The 23,187-nt window shown below is 41.6% G+C and overlaps 1 protein-coding gene across 1 annotated transcript in view; it reads right to left on the bottom strand.

Moving 5' to 3' along the window:
• icam3 (intercellular adhesion molecule 3) overlaps window positions 1-23,187 on the bottom strand; it is a 47,687-nt gene that overhangs the window by 7,503 nt on the left and 16,997 nt on the right. Inside the window, exons 2-16 of the mRNA XM_061749929.1 lie at window positions 11,280-11,549; window positions 10,893-11,207; window positions 10,371-10,601; window positions 9,464-9,727; window positions 9,251-9,358; window positions 7,324-7,581; window positions 6,735-6,887; window positions 5,724-5,942; window positions 5,328-5,570; window positions 4,477-4,675; window positions 4,353-4,402; window positions 2,134-2,406; window positions 1,715-2,044; window positions 1,042-1,293; window positions 646-791 (exon numbers count right to left, since the gene is read on the bottom strand). Of these exons, the coding sequence (XP_061605913.1) occupies window positions 646-791; window positions 1,042-1,293; window positions 1,715-2,044; window positions 2,134-2,406; window positions 4,353-4,402; window positions 4,477-4,675; window positions 5,328-5,570; window positions 5,724-5,942; window positions 6,735-6,887; window positions 7,324-7,581; window positions 9,251-9,358; window positions 9,464-9,727; window positions 10,371-10,601; window positions 10,893-11,207; window positions 11,280-11,549 (3,311 nt within the window). The remainder of the gene's footprint in view (window positions 1-645; window positions 792-1,041; window positions 1,294-1,714; window positions 2,045-2,133; window positions 2,407-4,352; window positions 4,403-4,476; window positions 4,676-5,327; window positions 5,571-5,723; window positions 5,943-6,734; window positions 6,888-7,323; window positions 7,582-9,250; window positions 9,359-9,463; window positions 9,728-10,370; window positions 10,602-10,892; window positions 11,208-11,279; window positions 11,550-23,187) is intronic.

The following is a 23,187-nucleotide window of genomic DNA, read 5'->3' as shown; positions in this document are numbered from 1 at the left end:
TAAACAGTGTAAGTCCCATGCCATCGATTTAAATAAAATAAATAAAAAATAAAAATTCGTAACATTTTTTGCTTTTTTTTTTTTTTAAATCGGGTTTCAAAGATAATTTGGGTTGGAAATGCCCAGGATGCCCCTTTCCAAGCTATTTTAATGTCTTTTACAGCTAGAAATTCAGACGGCTGGATTTCTCATTGATTTTCTCATGATGCATTCAATCGACAAATCACATAGATGTCAAACTTAATGTCAGAGTCTCATTTTGACCTATGTTAATCATAAAACAGGAGATTTTTTTTTTTATTTCGATGGCATGGGACTTTTAACATCTGGACGTGCGGTTTGGAACACGACCGGAATTTGCCGTTAAGAGAAGCATCGACTAGCCAAAGATGTGGATTTCCATCCACACATACAGTACAATAATAAACACACACCCACATGCACATGCATACACTCACACATTTACACGATCTGTAAATAATAATAAAAAAAAAAACCTCAGTCAAACAATTGGGGGCATCAGTCCTGCATCACAGCCAAGTAACAACAGTGCATGCAGGGTAGGTCACATTTTCATAGTAAAATTGTCGTTGTAAAAATGTAGGAGGAGAAAAAAATAAAATAAAAATCAGACAAGGCTCATACAGGACCTGACCTAGCGTGTCCAGGAGTACAACTGGGCTTGCGGCAAGAAAATGTTCCTTGAGGGCTGACAAATAAAAGCCACAGGACGCAGAGCATGACTGCCACAAACACTACTCCGAGCACCACCGCCAACGTTGTTCGAGTCCCTGTGGGAGATGGGAGTTTTCGTTATTGTCCAATCAAGAATTCTGGCTTTGCGTCTGTGCGCTCCAAGAGATTTTCTGCCTGAGAGACACCCCGCATCCCACAACGAACATGATGACAAAAAAGACGGCAATTAAAATCCCAGCAGTGGTCCCGGGGCGACTACCTGATGAAGGAGGGAAAACAGCACCAGCGAGGCGGAGTTACGCAACAATCAGCCAGATAGAAAGGTGAGAATTCTAAAGCGCTTACTTGCAGCTTCGTTAACTGTGAAGCGTTTGGTGGCGGCTCCTTCAGAGTTAGCGGCGGTGCACTCGTAGGTGCCGGGATGCTTGAAAGACGAGTCAAAAATGGCTCGAGTTCCAGTCTGCACTTTGGATGAGTATGGAATCTTCCAGCTGTATTCCGGCGCTGGGTTTCCTGAGGCGCTGCAATTTAAACTCATAACGACGCCAACGGGGAGAGTCAGAGTCTCGTTCTCTGGTTGGCTGAAGGTCGGCGGGTCTGTTGATACAGATTAGATTTAGAGTACATTCCCAGCACACAAGTTAGCCCTGTTTGGATCCTGTCCTGTCCTATCCAGTCCTGTCCTATTTGTTACTTGCCGCATCCCTTCCTCACAGGCTGTACTGTCGGGCTGAAGGCTGCTTTCCTGTCCCATTTGTTACTTGCCACAACGCTTCCTAACAGAGTTTAGCCCCACTGGCTCACCGCTACTGTACTGTCCTGCACTGTCCTGTCCAATCGTGTCTCATCCCTGATAATTTTACACATTCATAGGTCATTCAAAGGTGAGATCAGGGAGAATTCCAATACTGTATGAATGGTGAATGCTGAGAAAGCGGGACAGAGCTATGAAGTTTCCGTATTGATTTCACTAGGTTCTGTGGAAAAGAAAGAATGAATCTGTGTGCGAAAGACTTACATTGCACAATCAGCTCGAGCGGCTCCGAATATATCGCTGGAAGATTTGGCCCTGATGGACCAAAGTCCATCTTTGCCGCACAGCGGATCTGGCCTCCATTATACTCTCTCTTGGATAACATTGTTGAGACAATCAAAATGGAAACTGGGTCATCGTTTTCAACATGGTCAATCGAATTCGTGTCCAAGGTCTTATTGCCATAGAGCAAATCCAAAGAGACACGACGCATTGGCGCAGCCTGAATTACTTCACACAGCACCTCATATTTTTTCCCCTCCACGATGGGGCCAACGGAATTTTTCAACGATATGGACACATTGTCCGCCATTTCTGCAAGGAAAAGGGACAAAGTGAGACACGCTGTGAAGTTGACATTGAGCTGGTGGAGCATCATCAGGTCCACATAAAACTCTACTTACTGTAGACAGTGACAGCTAACATCTTAGTACACTGGGAACCATTGAGATTGACAAAGCAGATGGGACGCACGCGCCAATGTTTCAACGAATCAATTTGTAAGGTGAGGTTGGACACGCCCTTCACCAGTCCCCTTCCTCCGTACAGAGACTCCCAACCCATTCCCTTCGCTTGGTCGGAAGAGGATTTACACACGGCCGAGACGGAGCCGCCGAAAGGCACCACCACACTGGCAGGAATAATTTCCAGCGGACAGGAGGCGCTCGCAGGCTTGGCTAGAAGGACACAAAATAAAGTCAAAATAGGCTTCCTCCATTCTCCACGGATGACAATGCAATGTAAATATACATGTAGAAATAGGTAAAGTCATCTGCAGTTGAGATCTTGATGGATTGAGAGGATTGGGGAAGTGTAAGGCTACCAACGACATGAACAACGATGGCGCAATCAATTTGGAGACGCAAGATATTCCCCATCCATGGCCTTATTTAGAGCAATCCAGCTCAGTGATCTGAAAATTGCTATTCACTACAAATAATCTATATTTATTCATCTACCTGTGCCAGTGATGTATAGTGACAGGCAGACAATTAAATGCTATTCCACTAGATGGCAGACAGTACATAGTGAGTGTGTGTTCACCTGTGACCACTCACACACTGGGTAAGTAAATGTGTACTCACATATTTACTCACCCAGTGTGTTAAGTGTCGAAATCATCATTATTACAACACTCTTGTTTGGTGGTGTGCCTTGAGAATTTTCTAAATGTAAAATACTGTACCTAACCTATGTGCTTTGGTTCACTAAAGGTTGGAAAACACTCGATTATTGCTCTAAAGTGTGCGTGTACTTCAAATCACACACAAAGTAATTATTTCACAGATGATAACCCGTGAGCACACTGACAAAAAAATAATAAAATAAACCACGCGTGTACCGTTCACAAAAGTTCATAAAACGAGAGAGCATTTACGACGCGGCTAAGCTAATGGTGAGGCAAGTAAACAACTCTTACCTGCGTACGCTATTAAGCAGCCGAACAGGATGAACATCATCATCATAAAGGCGGTAAAACAGACACTCTTGCGACTAAATAATATTAAAATTTATTATTAAAAGGGGCTCCCTCCTCACCCGGTGCCCCAGAAATAAGAACCGAAAGTAAAAGTTAACACCGAGCTGCGTTCAAGTTTTCCCAAACTCTCTCAGAAATGTGAGTAGCAAGGAGTAATCGGTAAATACAACCCCAACTACGTCAATTTCTGGTGCGTCATTGTTCAAATTTGCGCAAATGTTTCGACACATTAGAAAATCCACCTCACCGCGTTATTGTGTTAACATGTCATGACAGTGAAATACGGGGAACTTGGTCGTTGCATTCTTCCCGACGGCATTGAAGGGAGCACGGTTAAAAAAATAAATATAAAAAAAAACAAAAACAAAAAACAATGGGGATTACCACACGCCAAAAGAAAATCTGTAATCTAAACATGGATTCCAACCATGTATTGTAATAGTCATACGTCATATTTAATTAATCTTGGACTTTAAATAAACTAGTGTTAAACTGTGATTTTACCAAATCCAGATTTTGCACATATTCAGTAAGAAATGACACGTATTTAATAATAATAAAAATCCTCTCAGTTACAAATATTTACAACAAGATTCGCAAATACACTTCTAAAGTGGACAGCAAATTCACATCCACAATGCAGTCTGTTTGTTCACTCTTAAATACCAAGTTTTAAAAGAATGTTCAATATAGCATTAAAGGGCATTCATTCATCGAACGGTATCTGACCTCAGACATAGCATTTCCCCTAACTGCACCACAGAGAGAGAGAGAAGCTACAGAAGAACAAGTGCACAGTGGGTAAGAGCACCGCGAAGGGACGAAAAGGCTCAGTGATTGACACACGGCACGCTGTGTTTACAAAGGTTGCACAGCGGATTAGTAAGAGAAGTTGTGCACTTCCTCGGTTCAAACCGCAGAGGCCTCAGAGCTACTGCACGCTTCCTTAAGGCAGGTGCTCGTATGTCAGTTAGTGAAAGAATGGCGCACACACACACCACACAAGTCGGGGCAGGAAAGTAAAACATTCAGAGTTATATTAAATTCCCTTTTGTGCTTATTAAACATTTGAAAATCGGCTTCTGCGGTCTCCTTTTCATCCACACCTCCTCAGTCCAGTGAACCCGAGTAGTAAATACTGACGCCGACAGCACAAGTCTGAGTCTTTAAAAGGATCTGATAGGTAGTCAAATCTGGAAGGAGACGTGAATTTGAGTCCAGTGTGAGTCAGCCAACAAACAGAAGGGGGGTGATGCGGTCCGGTCACGACAACTTGGTCATAGGGAACTGCAAGTCCCAGCCATTGTGGGCCACATTGGCATTGTGGCCATCGAGTTTGGGATTCTTTAGGCTGTAGCGGCGCATCTTGGTGTTTTTGTAGTAGATAGAGTAGATGAAGAGGAATATGGCCGAGATGACCACCACCGTGGCGGCCACGAATCCGGCGATGAGGGGCAAGTAGTCCTCTGCGATGGCAATAACAGAACACAGCCAAGATTCATCATCAGTTATTATTATTATTTTTTTTAATAATGTAACAATTTATAAACGTACAATTCTTAACGATTATATCAATAATTGATTAGTCCGTTGAACATTTAACATTTTCATCCCTTCTTTTAAAAACAGGACATTATTTCAGATTGACAGTGCATTCAATACACAAACAGAAAAATCAGATTCTGATTCTGGTTTGTCCTGTAACATGTCAAGAGAATAGCCAAAAATGCTGAACATTGCGTTCCAAAGCAAAAGTAGATGTTTGCAAATGTCTCATTCTGATTAAACACAAAGATAATCAGTCTGCTTTCATGGAGGACTGCAGAAATGTAAGAATATTTGCTGTACACTTGACACTATGAGAAGTGTCGTAAAATTCCACCTCTTCCTTACTCTGCGTGCGCCATTATGTCGCCTCAAGATTGGAAGTCTGGATCTGTTTCGACAATGAGTGAAAATATTTAGCTTTGACAAATGCGTACTGCCTCATTTTCACCTATTTCACTGCTTAGTCAGCTCGTCGTTTTATTTATTGCATCACTCATAGCTGTAACACCTTTGAAAAAGAGCTTGGGGAGCATGGAGGAGATTTTGCATTTGTGTTAAGAGTGTTACTACCTTTTGGGACCACGTCAACCTCGTGGACGACCGTAGCCACCTGATTGACGGCCATGCAGATGTAGCGGCCCGCCTCCAAAACGGTGATGTTGCCTCCCAACTCCCACGATGTCTTTTTGGTGAAGTTCGACCAGTAGATGATCGGCGGCGGTTGACCGTCGGCTTCGCACACAAGCTCCTCTGGGTAACCGCGGAACAGTGGGACGACTCTCGGGAGCTTCGTGGTGTTGATGACTGGCTTGTCTGTTCGAGGCAAGAGGAGGCATAATTTGAAGATATACACCTTATTATTATTATTATTTTTTTAATACAGTCAACCCCTTGATTACGTTCCAGAAAAAAAATCTGCGATATAGCAGGTGAAAACTGTAATGTGGACTTGGAAGATGAGCTCACAATAGACGCTGAAGCTGATAGCACGGGACATCACGGAGGGTGACAGCTGCGGTCCCGCCGGTCCCAGCTCCAAGTGCACCTCGCAACTTAAAGCCGCTTCATGATGGGTTCGGTTGAGGAAGAAGCTAGCGCTGGCAGACACGTTCACCGGCGTCCCGGTCGTGCCCAGATCACATGAAATGTTCGTGTCATGCGGGCAGTCGGCCAATCGCAGAGGCTCTGGAGGACATTTTGGGTGGGGAAAAAAAATTACTATTTGGAATCACACAAAAAATCCGAGTGACCTTAGGTGATTTCAGTTTGGTGAGCATCAAAGCCAGTGGTGTCTAAAGTCAAAGTCAGCCTGCATCAAAAGGTTATGCAAAAAAACTAAAAATAGTGAAAGATAGCGAACTTTTTTTATATTTATTTTTAAAATACAAATTTAACAAGGTGAATATTAAAATACATCACACTTTTAAAATAATTTTCATAACAAAGTGTTATGGAAATTTGTCACACATTTTATTTTGAATTGCAAATACATTTCACATTTTCTTTAATTCATTTTTTAAAAGTTGAAAGATATTGCACTTTTTTTTTCATAACTATTTTTTAGATTTCACGCTAACAAGTATAACTCTTTGCTTTTTAGGGATGTTCGATACCACTTTTTCGCAGACAGATACCAGTACGAGTACTCACACTTGAGTACTCACCAAGTACTGTTACCACTAGATATATACAATTTCAATTAATACAATGAGAGATAATTGTGAACAAAGACCTACCTTGTTTTCTGATACATATGATGACTCTCCTATCTATGTGTCAAACTGCCACAATGTAGCGCCAACTACTGGTGAGGACTTACTCGATGTTAGATTAAGTATCGGTGGCTGATAAACTGAGATTTGTGTTTCTTTTGTTTAAATATGTTGAAAAGCTTATCATACATTGTCCTACAGCATATTGAATTGAAACCACTGTACATGGTTTGCTTTTTCTTTGGGGAGGAATACGACTGCTTACCTCTGAGTGACGGTTCAATGGTTTGATTGCCTTGATACCAACGCACAATGAGGCTTTGAGCGGGAGCCACGTTGATGATGTCACAATGCAGCTGGCACTGCTCGCCCTCCGTCGCGTTGTTGACTGGACGGACGGTGACGCTGTCCGGCGTTTCTGGTTGTGGTCATTAAAAGAAAGTCAAGAGAGAAGAAGCAAGCACACAATTTAGAACAGTGACGGATAGATTCTCAACCACTGTGCCGTGACAGATCATCGGGTGTGACATGAAAAATGATCCAGTTTTACATAACTGGTCTGAAAATTATTTATTTACTACATTTGATTGATCTTTTTTCATCTATCGATGCCACTGACATAGTTATAATAATGTTTCTCTGTTTAACCAGGTAAAGAAATTTAGAACAGCTTCTCATTTACATGGCCGATATGGAGGCAATTTAGGGTTGTGTCTTTCCCGAGGACACTTCAACACCGGGAAATTGGAACTAGGATTTGAACCGTTGACCCTAAAATCAGTGGATGACTGGCTCTACCAACTGAGACAAACATGGAAACACTACATTAGATTTAAAGAATAAAATGTACACACTGTAGAGGGTGAAGTTGAGAGACTTCTGGCAAGTTCGTTGCCCTTTGAAGAATGCTGTGCAGAGAGGAACAGAGTCCCAGTCCTTGTTGGTGTCCGGGGTCCAAGTTTCATTGCGGTGCAAGATTTGCCCCACGTGCCAGGCTATGGCTTGGACGTTACTGGAGCCGGTGAACGTGCAAGTGGCATTCTGGCTTTCGCCCTTGTACTGCAGCACCAGGGTCTCTGGGTGTATCCTAATGGGGCATTCCTGATGCTCTCCTGTAGAGTCAAGTGGAAATAAATTGCAATATCACAAACAATCCTAACATGGGAGATGACGGAACATGCGCAGGTGTTGCAACTTGGATGTATGGTGTGTTGAATTAACACTGGGCTTGTCCCTACACACATGCAGTGCAATGCTGTGCTGGTGTTAGGGAGCCTTTAGAACAAAAGCTGTTTGTCAAGGTCCAACAGGAAAGGAAAGCAGTCAGGAAGGAAAGAACCCTCCCAGAGGAAACTCTGCTCCTAGGGTCTTTGTGCTGGACTTGAACGCAACATCCACCATCTCAGCCCACATTCCTCAATTCACAAACAAACTCGACATTTCCTAAGTCTATTATGTGGTTTTTGTTTTTACGACAATTAAAACTCTTCATCACAAACAATGCGCCCATTTGTTATTCTGATAGAAGAAACGTTTAAAATGTGTGTGGTCCTTCCCCTGCCTGATTCGCCGCATACCAAACAAGCAAACAACCGCGTGATTATTTTTAGAAAACTGTCATATTGTTATCAGTCACATAACAAACCGTTTTACTCACTCGACTGGGCTCCGTTAGACAGCGACACCTCTAAAGTTAGAATGACTACAATAAAACGAAACCACTTGAAATCATCCATTTGACTTGTTTTTGTTTTATTTTGTTTTCTTGCCCCCGACTCGTAACGGCTCTCTCCCGGCTTCCGTTAGCTAGCCAGCAGAGAGGCTCCGGCCGGAGGGCGTCTCTCTCGCTCTCTCTCGTGTGCCAGCTTCTCCGGGAGAGCCAGCTGAGCCACCGAGTTAGAAGCTAGCAACAGGCTCGGCTCTTTCACGCCTCCTCCCCCGAAGAGGAAACGGCGGTTCTGACGAGTAACATTTCGCCTCCCTCCCTCTCCTGCTTCTTCCAAGTGTCAACACTGCGCATGGGCAATCACATTACGAAAATGAATGTTAGCCTCCAACTGTAGCTTGTTAATCAATCTCTCTCTCTCTCTCTCTCTCTCTCTCTCTCTCTCTCTCTCTCTGGCTAGCCAGGTAGCTAGCTATCTAAAAAAAAAATACAAAAATGTTAGCATCCAATGTCAGTATGTTATGTTATCAATCTAAAAACTGTAAAGTCCCTGTATGGGAAAATGGGTCTTAATTTTCAGGCAATGAATCAAATTCAGAGTTGATTGGTATAGTGAAATTAGCCAGTGGTTTTGCAGTCTGGACACAAGAGCGGTGAAACACTACTTGAGTCTGTTAGGTGCAGAGATTAGCGTTAGCTTCTGATAAGGTAAGCTGAATATATTTGCTGGGTGAAAGTGTCAACATGTTGGGGATGTTTTTTTTGTGTGTGTGTGTCTAATGATTTGTCCGCTGCATGCGCCACAAGCACAGATCTGGACACTAATTCACAAAGCGTTATTTGGCGGCTTGGTGCTGCATCTACGAGGCAAAATAGAATCCAAGCTGTCTTCACAGGGGCTTGCATGTGCTTCACAGTTGGCAGTCGCTTTTTTAGATTCAGAGCGCCTGCAAAAGTGCCATCACAAGAACACACGCTAAACTGCAAGTACAACCACCTGGCTGGATATAATATCTATGTGAGCAAATGTAACCAGTCAAATAATTAAATCCACGCTTTACTAATGGTCATTATGTGGACACTGACATGATACACAATTATGATTTTTTTGTTACCACAGAAGTTTTCGTCGCTCCCATCACCGCAGTCGTCCTCTCCGTTACACTTCCGATAAGACGTGATGCAGATACCACTTGGACACCGAAACCAGCCGGGCTCACACTCTGTCACACACATACAATGGAATCATTGTCACACACACACACGTGCACGCGCACGCACACACACACATACACACACACACACACACACACACACACGACCCTCACCATTTACACTCACTGTGACTTGTTTAGACACAGTCCCTCTCTTGTTACTGCCGTGGCACGTGTAGACTCCCGTGTGGTGTGAAGTCACATTTGGGATCTGCAGACGTGAAACTCCATCTTCATCGACTTGAGCTACATTTAGCCAAGTGGGTGCACTCCAGGAGTACTCGGGTCGCGGGTTGCCTCTGGTGGAGCACTTGAGACATACTTCTGAGCCCAACTCTACTTCAACGTCCTCCAGCTCCTCTATCTGTGACGGCGGATCTAACCACAACAATTTGTGTTTACTATGTTAGCATGAAAAAGACTTTAGGACTACAGTAGAATGTTGTACAATTCGGAATTGGAGCAAAATGTCCAGGACAAAAATTTTAACTGAACAAAATCTCAGAGTTCAAACCAGAGTTTTTTTAGATGCTTATTTCTAAACAAGGAAATTGTGGGCTGGCCCAACTCAGCGTTGACCAGAAACATAAAGATTTGCCATCACAGTATTGAACAGGTTTAACATTTACGATTGTCAACTCTGACTGTTTGTAGAGCAGATCGGGGAGGTGAAAAAAATCCCTTTTAATACATTCCACACCACAGGATAATCGATCAGGATAATCTTTCACAGACATCTGGCTATTGAGCAGAAAGGTGGAAAAATGCTTAAATTCAGCCTGATTATTGGCAGGCGTGCACCTCGATTTAAATTCCCTCTTGGAATTGATAAAGTATATCTATCTAGAAGAAGAATATACACTAGAAGTTACGAGAGTTAAGGTAGTGTATATACAGTAATTGTATATTTTATTACCATCACTTGACCTGATGCGGGAGTTTTTGCTACAGCGTTTAAATGTACCGAATGGTAGACCCATTGGTCAATGGCAACTGAAGACGATATAACAGACGGACTCACATACAACGTTGAGGTCCACCGTGGCGTTGACCGTGCTTGAGAACGAGATGGCAACGATGACGTACTGCCCGGCGTCGTATCTTGTCAGCGTCTCCGACAACTCCACCTCATCTCCGTCTTTGTACCAGGTGATCAGAGTTTCGGGAGACCCGCCCTCCACGGAGCAGGAGAGGTTGTGAACAGCGTACTCCACTGCGGTGTAATTACTTGGACACGTCAGTTCTATGTCATCTGAAAAAGGAAGGACAAAACGATTGAAGCTGCAAGTATTGACGAACGGGCCCTCGCACCCCATTTTTCATGGCGAATCCTTAAAAAGATGAACATTTGATGCCATGCTCTGTCCACATTAGATGGCGAAGGCAAAAAGCTCGCCAATTTATTGTCACCCATCTTTCTAGGATACCGACTTCCATTGGCGTTTATTGGGGCTTATTTTGACTACTTCCTATGGGAAAAGCTGTTCCAAAAATCCTGCATCGCAATACGTATTGTACACACACAGACATTACATATACTTACATTCAACAGTGAGATGGAACTCAGGTGAAAATACACTGAGTTGTGGCCCCTCGGGTGTCAGGTCCAACACTGCCTCGCATTTGAGCTTAACAAGCCGCTGCTGTCTCGATTGATAGTCATAGTCCGAAACGAGATCAACGGGTCCCATAATGGACCCCTCAAAGTGTCGTTCCTCAATGACCGTTTGGCCGTTGTACCACCGCACAGCGACACTTTGAATCGGCGCTATCGTGCCGACGACACATTTCAGTTGAATCGACTCTCCTTCCTTTACAAGAGAACTGTTGGCTTGGATGAAGATCTTTTGTGGAAACGCTGGAGGAGGGAGAAGACAAAAGCGATCAGACAGAGTCACGCTCTCGTTCCATTCCAGTGTTAAAGACTCACTGTAAACGACCACGTTCGGCTTCTTGGAGCACTGCTGTCGCCCGCTTTTGGGCACTGGGCTGAGGAAGCATATGGGCGAGCTATTCCACGTCTTGAGTGCGTCGACACTCCAAGTCAAATGATGGACCAGTTTCAGCCCCGTGTCCCCCTCTGGAGCCTCCCAACCCATCCCTTTGTACATGGGGTCAGATGTGCTGCAGTTGATGGACACGGGGTCTCCGTATCGCACCGCAATCCCAGAGGGGTTCAACTCGATGGGGCAGCAGGCACCTGCATGAAGTGATATGATCATTGTTTCAGTCCAAAGTTATTGCAGCAATATAAAGGTACATCTCAAAGTGAGGTGTCAAACTCATTTTTGTTATAGGCCACATTGCAGTTACGGTTTCCCTCCGAGGGCCGTTATGACTGTGAAACCATCAGACGAGTGTCAGAAAGGTTCCAGGACTGGTGTCACAGAAGCTATATTTCAAATCCAAACTAAAAGTTTTCCCCTTTGGAGTCTGACACATTTTCCCAGCATTCACTGCAACAATCAGCAGAAAAAGGACAAGGAGACACGGCAGGAACAGTCTTACTACTACATACAATACTGCCAAAACAGCAATACAGTATATAAAGCTGCTCCAAATACAGTGGGGACCCCCAATATCCAACACCATCCCCCAAAAGTTGATGACCCAGATGTTTTCTTGAAAATAGAAAAAGGTCAAACAAAACATGCCGCTCAAACCATCATCTTATGTGACACGGGAAAGCTTTTTCTTTCGCTTTTGTTCTGATGATGCCGTCTCCGAAGGGTACAAGTCATAGCCAAGAGGAAAAACGTGACCATAACCATAAAACCAGATGTGGGGCTCACTGCCTCAAAGCAAAAGCGCAGGCTCCTCAGTACAATATGACATCCGTCCATCCATCCATTTTCTGAGCCGCTTCTCCTCACTAGGGTCGTGGGCGTGCTGGAGCCTATCCCAGCTATCATCGGGCAGGAGGCGGGGTACACCCTGAACTGGTTGCCAGCCAATCGCAGGGCACATACAAACAAACAACCATTCGCACTCACATTCACACCTGCGGGCAATTTAGAGTTGTCAATTAACCTACCATGCATGTTTTTGGGATGTGGGAGGAAACCGGAGTGCCTGGAGAAAACCCACGCAGGCACGGGGAGAGCATGCAAACTCCACACAGGCGGGGCCGGGGATTGAACCCTGCTCCTCAGAACTGTGAGGCTGACGCTCTAACCAGTTGTCATCTAACCTGACAAATACAGTTAATTAAAAATGAATTGCGTGGACAAATCAAGTATAGCAAGCTAATGTAAATAGCATGTAGCTGCAAGGATAATGAGACAATGACTAGAAAAGCTTCCCGATAAACAACACATTTTTGTATATTATTCTACATCATGTCTCTTCAAAGGATAAGTAGTTCTGCTTTATTTAACTTTTACTATACAGTGGTTAACTTCACTTAAAACATTTATGAAGGTTAATTTTAAAATGCTACTGAAAACATTGCCTGTAGAGTAAATAAATGCTTTAAGATGATGTCAGTTTGCGACTGAAGAAAATTACTCGACTGGATACACTGAGGTTGAATGGACAGACATCTGGGGCAGTCTGCATTTAAAAAAAAAAATAAAAAAGTGAAAAAGACTAAAATATATGTTTAATATCATTAAGATCCTTATTATATTATGTTTAATATTTATCCTAGCTTTATTAGTATATTATTAGTAATTTGGTATGACTGCTTTGCCTTATGTTGTTGTGTTGTTATCATTGTGGACACTACTGGAACAGTAAATTTCCCTTGTTTAGAATCAAGTATATCTCATTGTCTATCTATTAATTTACATTATTTCCTTCAAGATTGTTTTGAAAGTGAAGCTACTTTGAAGTCAACATGGCACCACTGATTTGTGTTCCACGTTTGGAGGATCCACTAGAAATAATTTTATAATATTTTCAGGACGAAAAGCAAAGAGGTATGACTACCTGTGGCGATGAGCAGAAGCCCCACCAAGAGGCGCACAAACATCGTCCCCTCGCCCATCTTTATATGGCAATAATTTAAAAAAAATTATTACAAAAGTTCCTCTTCTGTGATTCCCTTCCCGGCTCAGCTCCACTTGTGTACCATTCTCCCGCCGTGCACAAATGTCAAGTACAACTGAGGGAGCGAGAGAAAGAAAGAGAGAGGAGGTGTGTTCACTTGACGCGTGTGTGTGTGTATGTATGTGTGTGTGTGTGTGTGAGAGAGAGATTCCAATTTCCAGTGAGTCAGGCCATGTTAGACTGCCCAGTCGACGCACCAACTGCATTAGGGGGGCAGATTGGGATATCAAAACCACCCTTGTCACATACACAGTTGTCTAATCTAATTTTTGCAGCTGCACTTTGGAGTCAAACCTATCCAGTCACGTTTCTTAATCAGCTATTTTAGCAAGCAGGAGCTTTCCCAGGAGGGTGGAAGAGGATATTAAAGCTGCAAACTGGAGTTTTCTTGTTGGTGCAGAGACTATATGTGCCATTACTATTAACTATGCAATGTATGTTCAATAACAGAGCTACATGACACTATTATATAGAGACTGTTACTTATTTTCTGTTAAACATCATTACTTTGATTCTTTAATATTTAATATTTTAGGGAAAATGACTGGATGACAATTACATTATTCCCCCCCCCCCCCAAAAAAAAAGTACAACAAAAGACAAGGAATAATCCTTGTCTTTTGTTGTACTTTTTTTTTATGTAGACTTTCATTTCTGCTGACCAAGCTGACTTTTTTTTTTTCATACAGCCCATTTCCACCGAGAGCTCTATCGACTTTTACTTCTTGGTACTGGTAGTTCCTGGAACTAGCTTCTATTTGCGTTGTCACACAGTAATGTGTTTTATTGTTCTAACTTTTTACTTTACATTAACGGTTGACATTTGCTTGAAAATAAGATTACATCTGACTTTGTAATGATGCCCTCCTGATTCATCGTGAATGGGAGGGTTTATTTTTCCCTTATTTTATTTTTCCAGACTTTAAAGCGCATCTTTGCACCACCACCCATCCTGTATAAACAACCCCAGTAACCACACAAACAGACAAATAATAAACAACCTATAAAAAAAAATTGAGACCAAAAAATATGTCTTAGGACATGATATGGGAGTTATTTGTGTTTGGTTATGTGTCCATAAGCCACACTCACAGTGTAGTGTATGGACTGCTGCCACCTTGAAAAAAAATGCATATCTTCTTTAAGGTTGCTGTTTTTTTTTTTTTTTTTTTTTTTTTTTTTAAATTGGTCAACATTACACCGGTTGCTCATTTTTATACTTGTATTTTCCTGAAGAATATTTGTCACTTAATAAATGGCCTGCATAGTTAATGATGGTGACAGAAACTGGAACTAAATATTTGTATTACCAGCACTTTCTATGGAACAATGCTTACGATAACAAGATATGAGAGTACTGTCTAAAGTTGCACTTTAAAAATGAAACTGAAACCAAATAACCAAACAATGCCATTCTCGCATCAATCCATTGCGTCGCTTTCGGGATGACGACGCCAATATAAGCTGTGGACTTTCGGCACTCCACCTTTTCCAGTTACTTCCTGTTTGTAGTGTGTTCACCGATAGAAAGTGGAAAAGTACAAGAATTTCCAGGAAATGCAGGATATGTTTACCATTAATGGACGTTCAAGGGGGGATTGGATGGAAGAATGCTGTCGATGAGTCACCTTTGGATGCCTTTTCGATAAACGTAATGACATCAAACACAAGCTGCACAAATTCCACATTTCTGATTGTCCTTCTGTCACTGTCAATAAATTCTTTTTTTATTATTTTTTTTTTATTATTAAAGCCAAACATGTGGAACAACGGGAGGTCCTGGCAGAAATTGGTTACTGTGTTCAAGTGTTAAAATTCCAGTCATGCTGCTAAAACAATCCCGCTCCATCACATCACATGCCCTTTTTTCCACCCTGCCCCTTAGCTCCAAGTGGGTTTATACAAGCTTTTCGATGAGATGACGAAAATGTCCACATTAGTGAGCTTTGACCAACAACTGTTTCTGTTTGAAACTGAAAGTAAAACAAAGGCAGAATTGCCATATTGTGGAGTACAGATGCAGTAAATAAACCCAGAATAATTATGGGCTTTTTCTTTCATTATACAACCCAATCCCAATGAAGTTGGGATGTTGTCTTAAACATAAATAAAAACAGAATACAATGATTCGCATATCATGTTCGACCTATATTTAATTGAATACACTACAAAGACAAGATATTTAATGCTCAAACTGATAAACCTTATTGTTTTTAGCAAATAATCATTAACTTTGAATTTTATGGCTTCAACACGTTCCAGGGACAGGGTCATGTTTACCACCTTTTCTTTTAACATTCAATAAACGTTCGGGAACTGAGGACACTAATTGTTGAAGCTTTGTCGGTGGAATTTTTTCCCATTCTTGCTTGATGTACAGCTTCAGCTGTTCAACAGCTCAGGGTCTCCGTTGTCAAATTTTACGCTTCATAATGCGGCACACATTTTCAATGGGAGAGAGTTCTGGACTGCAGGCAGGCCAGTCTAGTACCCACACTCTTTTACTACGAAGCCACGTTGTTGTAACGTGCAGAATGTGGTTTGGCATTGTTTTGCTGAAATAAGCAGGGGCGTCCAAGAAAAAGACGTTGCTTGGATGGCAGCATATGTTTCTCCAAAACCTGTATGTACCTTTCAGCATTAACGGTGCCTTCACAGATGTGTAAGTTACCCATGCCATTGGCACTAACACGGCCCGATACCATCACAGATGCTGGCTTTTGAACTTTGCGTCCATAACAGAGGACACGACGTCCACAATTTCCAAAAATAATTTGAAATGTGGACTCATCGGACCACAGAACACTTTTCCACTTTATCCATCTTAGGTGAGCTCAGGCCCAGAGAAGCCGGCGACGTTTCTGGGTATTGTTGATAAATGGCTTTTGCTTTGCATAGTAGAGTTTCAAGTTGCACTTACGGATGTAGCGTCGAACTGTATTTACTGACATTGGTTTTCTGAAGTGTTCCTGAGCCTATGTGGTGATATCCGTTACACATTGATGTCGGTTTTTGATGCAGTGCCGCCTGAGGGATCGACGGTCACGGGCATTCAATGTTGATTTTCGGCCTTGCCGCTTACATGCAATGATTTCTCCAGATTCTTTGAAACCTTTGATGAAACCTTTGATGATATTATGGACCGTAGATGATGAAATCCCTAAATTCCTTGCAATTGTACATTGAGGAACATTGTCCTTAAACTGTTCGACTATTTTCTCACGCACTTGTTCACAAAGAGGTGAACCTCGCGCCATCTTTGCTTGTGAATGACTGAGCAATTCAGGGAAGCTCCTTTTCGACCCAATCATGGCACCCACCTGTTCCCAATTAGCCTGTTCACCTTTGGGATGTTCCAGACAGGTGTTTGATGAGCATTCCTCAACCTTCTCAGTCTTTTTTACCACCTGTCCCAGCTTTTTTTGGAAAGTGTTGCAGCCATACAATTCTAAGTTGATGATTATTTGCTAAAAACAATAAAGTTTATCAGTTTGAACACTAAATATCTTGTCTTTGTAGTGTATTCAATTAAATATAGGTTGAACATGATTTGCAAATCATTGTATTCTGTTTTTATTTATGTTTAACACAACGTCCCAACTTCATTGGAATTGGGGTTGTAATACTTCATAAATTAAACTTGTAGCGGCCACAGCAACATAAACAAACAGAGCTGATTTGTTCTCCTAGTAACGGTCGCTTGTTACTAGGCAGAATTTGATACCAATCTGTTGGAAAAGAGTCCACTATGCGGTTTCCTTGGCAAATTGGGGCAGAGGGCTCCCCTGCCCCACACCACACTGACTGGACAAGGAGATGAGGCAGGAAATTAAATCAATGAATTTCTTTACACAGTCCTGGTACCAATAAAGCTTAAGCTATGTTCCTAATATTTATCATGAATCATAATGATCTCTCTTTAGCTGCAGAGGAAAATGTGCTAAAATTATACTAGGTGACTAGCAGTAATAATAAAAACTATCCTAATAAAAAAGTATGTTTATGCACACGCCAGGTTACCAAGCTATTGTTGTGAAAGTGTTGTCAAGGAAAAAACTTTTTTTCAAGGGTTGTGGAAAGTACAACAATGGAACCGACTCACATGATTGTGAGCAAAATAGAGTGCAGACCCCGAATGAGTAATTTTGTCAGACAGCGTGGGCCCTCAACCCAAGAAACTTCTATGCTTTAGACTGACGTCAGCATTTGGTGGCCATATGCTTTCTTTCACGCAACTTCTCCAAACCCCCCCCCCTAAAAAAAAAAATCCAGAACACTAGTGACTTAGTGAAGCAAGTCCGAGTGTAATGTGATCGTAGCAACAGTGCTCCTTCTGTGCGCGCACATTCTTGAGTGCCTGTTGAGCTTATTGTGCAAGAAAGGAACTCATCCAAGTGTCTTTCTTGACTCCCTTTTTCCTTCTATTGCTCTCCAAACCGCTGTAAATACTGCTAGATAAATCACTCTGTACGGCTTCTCATTAATCAGAAGCTTTTCAAAAGGCTCATATATCAGATAAATATATATACAGCCCCCCCTTACAAACATCAGAGTGCGAGAGTGCAATCTTCAGATAACCAAATTGGTGAAGACATTGGAACAACAATGTAACCTTTGACAAACAATCAGTTGAAGGATTGCTGGTTGACTTCCAATTACTTTATGCTTGTGGTTCTTTTTTTTGTTTATATACACCAAGTACCACCCAAAAAAAATAATTAGATCTCCAAGTACCGCCATCATGATTAACAGTAAACAGTAGGTCTACGTGTTTATCAAAAACAAGAGGTTTTATTCCCAAAAAAGAATATTTAAAATTGTGGTAAGCCACTGTAACATTATGCACCGTTTCAATTTTACCTTGGCGCTTAAATATAGAAGTGTAAAAATTATCTAATTAAAAGGTATTGCACATAAAAATTCATTTTTTGGCGCAAAATCTTTTAAACAACAAACAGTTCTTGAAAGTTAAATGCAAATGTGTTGAACTTAATAGTTACAGTGTAAGTACAACAGTACTGTAGTTAGGCAGTGGTGCTTTTGCATACCACTAGAGGGAGCATGTGTAAGTACCACACTTTGAGAATCACTGGTTTACGCACTTCAGAGGAAATAATGGTAAAAGAATTCATCCATTCCAGGATCAGACTGCATCAAATAATCGTTAATAACTCCTACTGGCATTTTTCTTTTAAGTAGTATTTATAGCAGGTGCACTGCAGGTGTAAAAATAAGTTAGCACCTGTCAATATAGAAGACATAAGAAAGTGTACACCAGGGGGGTGCCAGAGCACTTCGCTTGAAAAAAAACAAAGAAAAAGTTCATTCCTCGGTTTATGAGTTCTGTTCCTACAGCGGCGACGTAACCCAAATTTGTACACAAATCGGAATGCGCCATAGTCTTTTTCTAACACAGGAGCAAAGTCATAATTACAGTAAGAATCGGCATATGTATACTGACTGCTCTCATTGTGTGTGGTGTTCTACGATATCTCAATCATCGTGAATCTCCTCCCCCAAATCAGATGACTATCGTAATACCAAGACTGACCTGTGATAGGCAGAATGGTGCCAAAGGGTGTCCAGAAGAAAATAGACAAAAGTATAAAAAGTGGGAATTAGTATTCAGACATTTTACATCACAATCACGGAGTCACTGGATCGGTCCAAGTCGGTGTTGACCACACACAAGGATTTGCCATCGTTAATATTGAACTGGTTTGACGTTTACAAGTAGGCATATTGTACGGAGCAGCTAGGACAGAGACACACGTTACGCTTTCATCTGTCACGACAAGTTTAAATAATTCCTGTTCCATCGTCATATTTTTCCTCTTTGTTGTCTTGGTCGTTTGGGGCCTGATTCGTAAATAAGTTTGTGGGGTGTAAATCATTTCTTTTGACATGTTTAGGGAAAGTGGAACCACTTCAGTCACAAAAAGAGTTGTGCAATGCTATCTATATCCAAACCATCCATAGTTTGATTAATTCAGCGCATTTCCGGTGATTCTTTGCGGACTCTTCTAGGCCTAAGACTTCCTGGATCGCTATTTTACAATACTGAGAATGATTTAAGCCCATTTGCCAAAAAGGATTCCATTGTTGCTATCCGTCATTAAAGCGGGGAGGGACCGTCACTGGAATGCATGGGTGCTTTTAGGAAAGGTCACTTTCCATAGATTACACTCTCATAATGTTGCAATGTGAAAGGGAGCATATAGATAGGTTAGTATTGGGTGACATGGCTATTACACCCACAGGGAGAAAGAAGTGAAGAAAAAATGGTTTTCTTCCTGAAAGACTTTCAACAAGATTTAGGAGATTCTGTCTATTCACCCCGAAAACACTTGTTCATTTGATCCATCTGATTTCTCCCATGTGTGTTTGACACAGCAGGTGATATACTGTAGATGGCGGACATGGGTATTACACCCAGTGGGCCATCCATCTACACTGGTTTGGTTGCCAATCACAGGCCACAAAAAAAACAAAAAATAAAATAAAATTAAAAAAAAATAATAAATAAATTAAAAAAATCACACTTACACTCAAACTCTCAACAGTGCTAACCAATGACAGGCGGTGAGGGTCATGGCTGGTGAGGCACTGATATTACAGTCAGATGTATTGGAATTTATGATCCATAAAGATTAGTGTATTTGCTAAAACATTCATTAGCAGTCAGACAAAAAAAAAAAAGGTCAAAAAAATTACATCGACATTCTTTTCACACACATACAGTATTTGGCCATAAGGAATGTTCTTCACAGCGGTTCAGAGAGCATACTGGGCATTGCAATTTCTTACTTATTTAAAAGGGCACCCATTAAATTAGTAAGTGTTGAAAAAGGAGAACTGAAGAGACTCAAATAGGCACTTTTCAATAGCCTCCTCTATTGTAGTACAGGACTTTTACCAACAAACAGTGCTGTTGCTCTGTGCAATATCTGCTTTTCGCAAAGGATTGCTCAATCTGACGTGAGGCTGGCTGCTCGCTGCCGCACTTCCCGTCTCACCTGTATATTTGGACAGGAAATATGCAAATTCAGCTATTTTAATGAGGAAATCATGGCTATTATTGGATTCAAAAAGAAAATCAATATAAAGTACTGACCTGAGAACTAAAGTGGAATAGGATTTTATGTAATTCTTTATTTTTTTACTCTCCACATGCAAGTGCGGCTTTGCCTCCCCTGACCGCACATCCCTTATAGCCCCACAGGAAGTAAAAGTGGAGGACGACACAGATTTGCAGATTTCTGGGAAGACTTTTGACAAGATTTTGGTCCATTCATCCCGAAAAACATTTGTCCAGTCTCTGTTCTATAAATGGGAGATTTCCTCTGGACATAATGAAATGTCCACATTTACATCCACACACACACAAAAGAGCAGTGTGTTCCGAGGTGAGAGTTGGATTTCCTGACATTACATCTTCTTATCTGATGACCTCCTGCTCTGCTTACTGGCCATCCTGTCCGGCAGGCTAACCAACAACCCCCCCCATCCCTGTTCTTCCTTTGCTCTCGCTTCCTGACTGATTGGAAGGACTTCATTTGAAGTAATTCAAACGTGTTTGGCTTGCAAACGCTAGCTCGCGACTGCTTATTTGCAAAGGCTTCCTGTGTTCAATTGTTGTTGGCTCAACAGCACCTATCCCCAACCCCGACTCCGCTGCTTCTAATCTTGTTTTAATGCATCCCACGTCTTCCCTTTCTTCTCTTTTACTTTCTGTCTGCTCCTTTCCACCCTCCTTTTCTCATGCGAGCACTCTCTTGACATGGAAATGGGCCTGGGTTAGTTCCGAGACTCAGAAAGAGGTCATTTCACTGTAAATGAATTGTTGTGTGTTCTTTCTTCAGTGCTCTCCTGTCCTGGTGAGTCTCTGCGGTGGGAGGGGGGGCGCGGGGTTTGTGGGGGTTACTAATATTTTGGTTACTTTGACTAGATGAATGGGCCAATACGTTAAACGTCTCTCATTACGACGCAGTGTAGTTCTGCACCACTAACAAGCACAATTATAATAGTATTTTTAAAGGAGACATACAAAAGTGTACACACCCCCTGTTTAAATGCCAGGTTTTTGTGACGTCAAAATATGACACCAAGATAAATCATTTCAAAACCTTTTCCACCATTAATGTGACTTATAAGCTGTCCAACCCAAGTGAATTTTTTAAAAATCCTTTTGAGAGGGGAAGCAAAAATAAACAGCTGACTAAAGTGTGCACACCCTCTTGTAACTGGGATGAGGCTGGGTTCAGAATGAACCAATCACATTCAAACTTGTGTTAAATAGGAGTACGCACACACCTGCCACCATTTAAAGTGCCTCTGATTAACCCCAAATAAATATCAGATGTTCTAGTAGGCTTTCTTATGTAGTGGTGGTTTTTGGACCTTGTTTTTTCATCGTAAAATGACTCGTTTGGATCGTCCAGATGTTCCATCAGCACCCATCTATTGTCAAAATGTTTTTGAACAGTGTTTTTTGATCCTACAATGGTTTGGATCATAATGAATGTGGCTTCAGAAATAGGCAAATAAAAGATGTACGTTTGTTTAATTTCACACTTGACAGGTGGGAAGGTGCTCCAGAGACCCAACTATTTGTATAAAAGCAATTCAATTGTCACCTTTCCATAATATTTAAGACCCCAAAACTTAGTAATAGTCACCTTATAAAAGCCAGAATTGCATTTGCTCTCGTTTGATGTTTCCAGACACCACACTAGGATTAAACATGTACTGAAGTCCTATAGTAGGTGTAGAGGAGTATAAAGTAATGACATCATCAGCATCTGTGAATATTTAAGGGTCACTCTGTCCACACTGGAAAAGATTATTTGTAGAGAATGGGGGAAACCATCAATGCGTGATTTCTTCGCCAATCTGTGTTTGACTATGTGTGAGAAATGTGGGTTAAGGTGGGGTGAGCACTGCGTGAGGGATGATATCATGCATTCTGGGAGTCATAAATGGTCAATGTTTTCCAGTTGGGGGAATGGGGATTGGGGGGCGTGCTCCAAGGAGAAATAATGCAGTGACATCTGCTCACGAGGTTTGAAGCATATGTGAGTGTTTTCATCTGTTGGCTTCTGCTGTGATGTGTGCACACTGCACAGACTTTGTTGGACTGCATGTTTTCATGGTAAACTCTATTGCTCCACCACCTGTTCAATTCAAGAAAGTTCAACAAAAACGAGAAAAAAAATTTCAGAACATTTTGTCAGAGTTGCCAGATCAAGGATCATTTAAAAAATGCACTTCATGGTTATTGTATTTTATATTATTATTATGCACACTTTTTAGGTCATCTTTGATACTATTCTAAATACATCTATAAAACAGTTATGCACTACATGTGGGGGTCAACTCCTAGAGTGCAATAATGTACGCTAATTAAAATAAAACACAACAGCATGAGACTGTGACCACAGATGATTATCCTTTTACAGGTACCTCTGAAATACTGATTTATTTGAGTTGTATTTTCCTTTTTTAAAACAATTATGCTAAAAAAAAATACTATAAGGATACCCCCTTAAAAATATACTGTATATCTCTATTCTGTTATGTAATTTCCATTACCTTTCTTTGCTGATTGGCTCTACAACCTTTCGTGAGCCACCCGTTTTGACTCTATTGGAATTTGATGTTTCATCGCCCATTGAATGGCTAAACATGCCAACCAGTCCCATATATTGTTTATATTATATTAATATTACAATACCTAGCAAAACCTGCCCTTATTTCCTTATTACGTGGTGCCCTTTCGTTTTCTGTAT

Source organism: Phyllopteryx taeniolatus, chromosome 16, assembly GCF_024500385.1.
Source record: "Phyllopteryx taeniolatus isolate TA_2022b chromosome 16, UOR_Ptae_1.2, whole genome shotgun sequence".
NCBI classification, from domain to species: Eukaryota; Metazoa; Chordata; class Actinopteri; order Syngnathiformes; family Syngnathidae; genus Phyllopteryx; species Phyllopteryx taeniolatus.
Note: the sequence above shows the minus strand (reverse complement) of the source record. Positions and strands in the feature narration are given on the sequence as shown.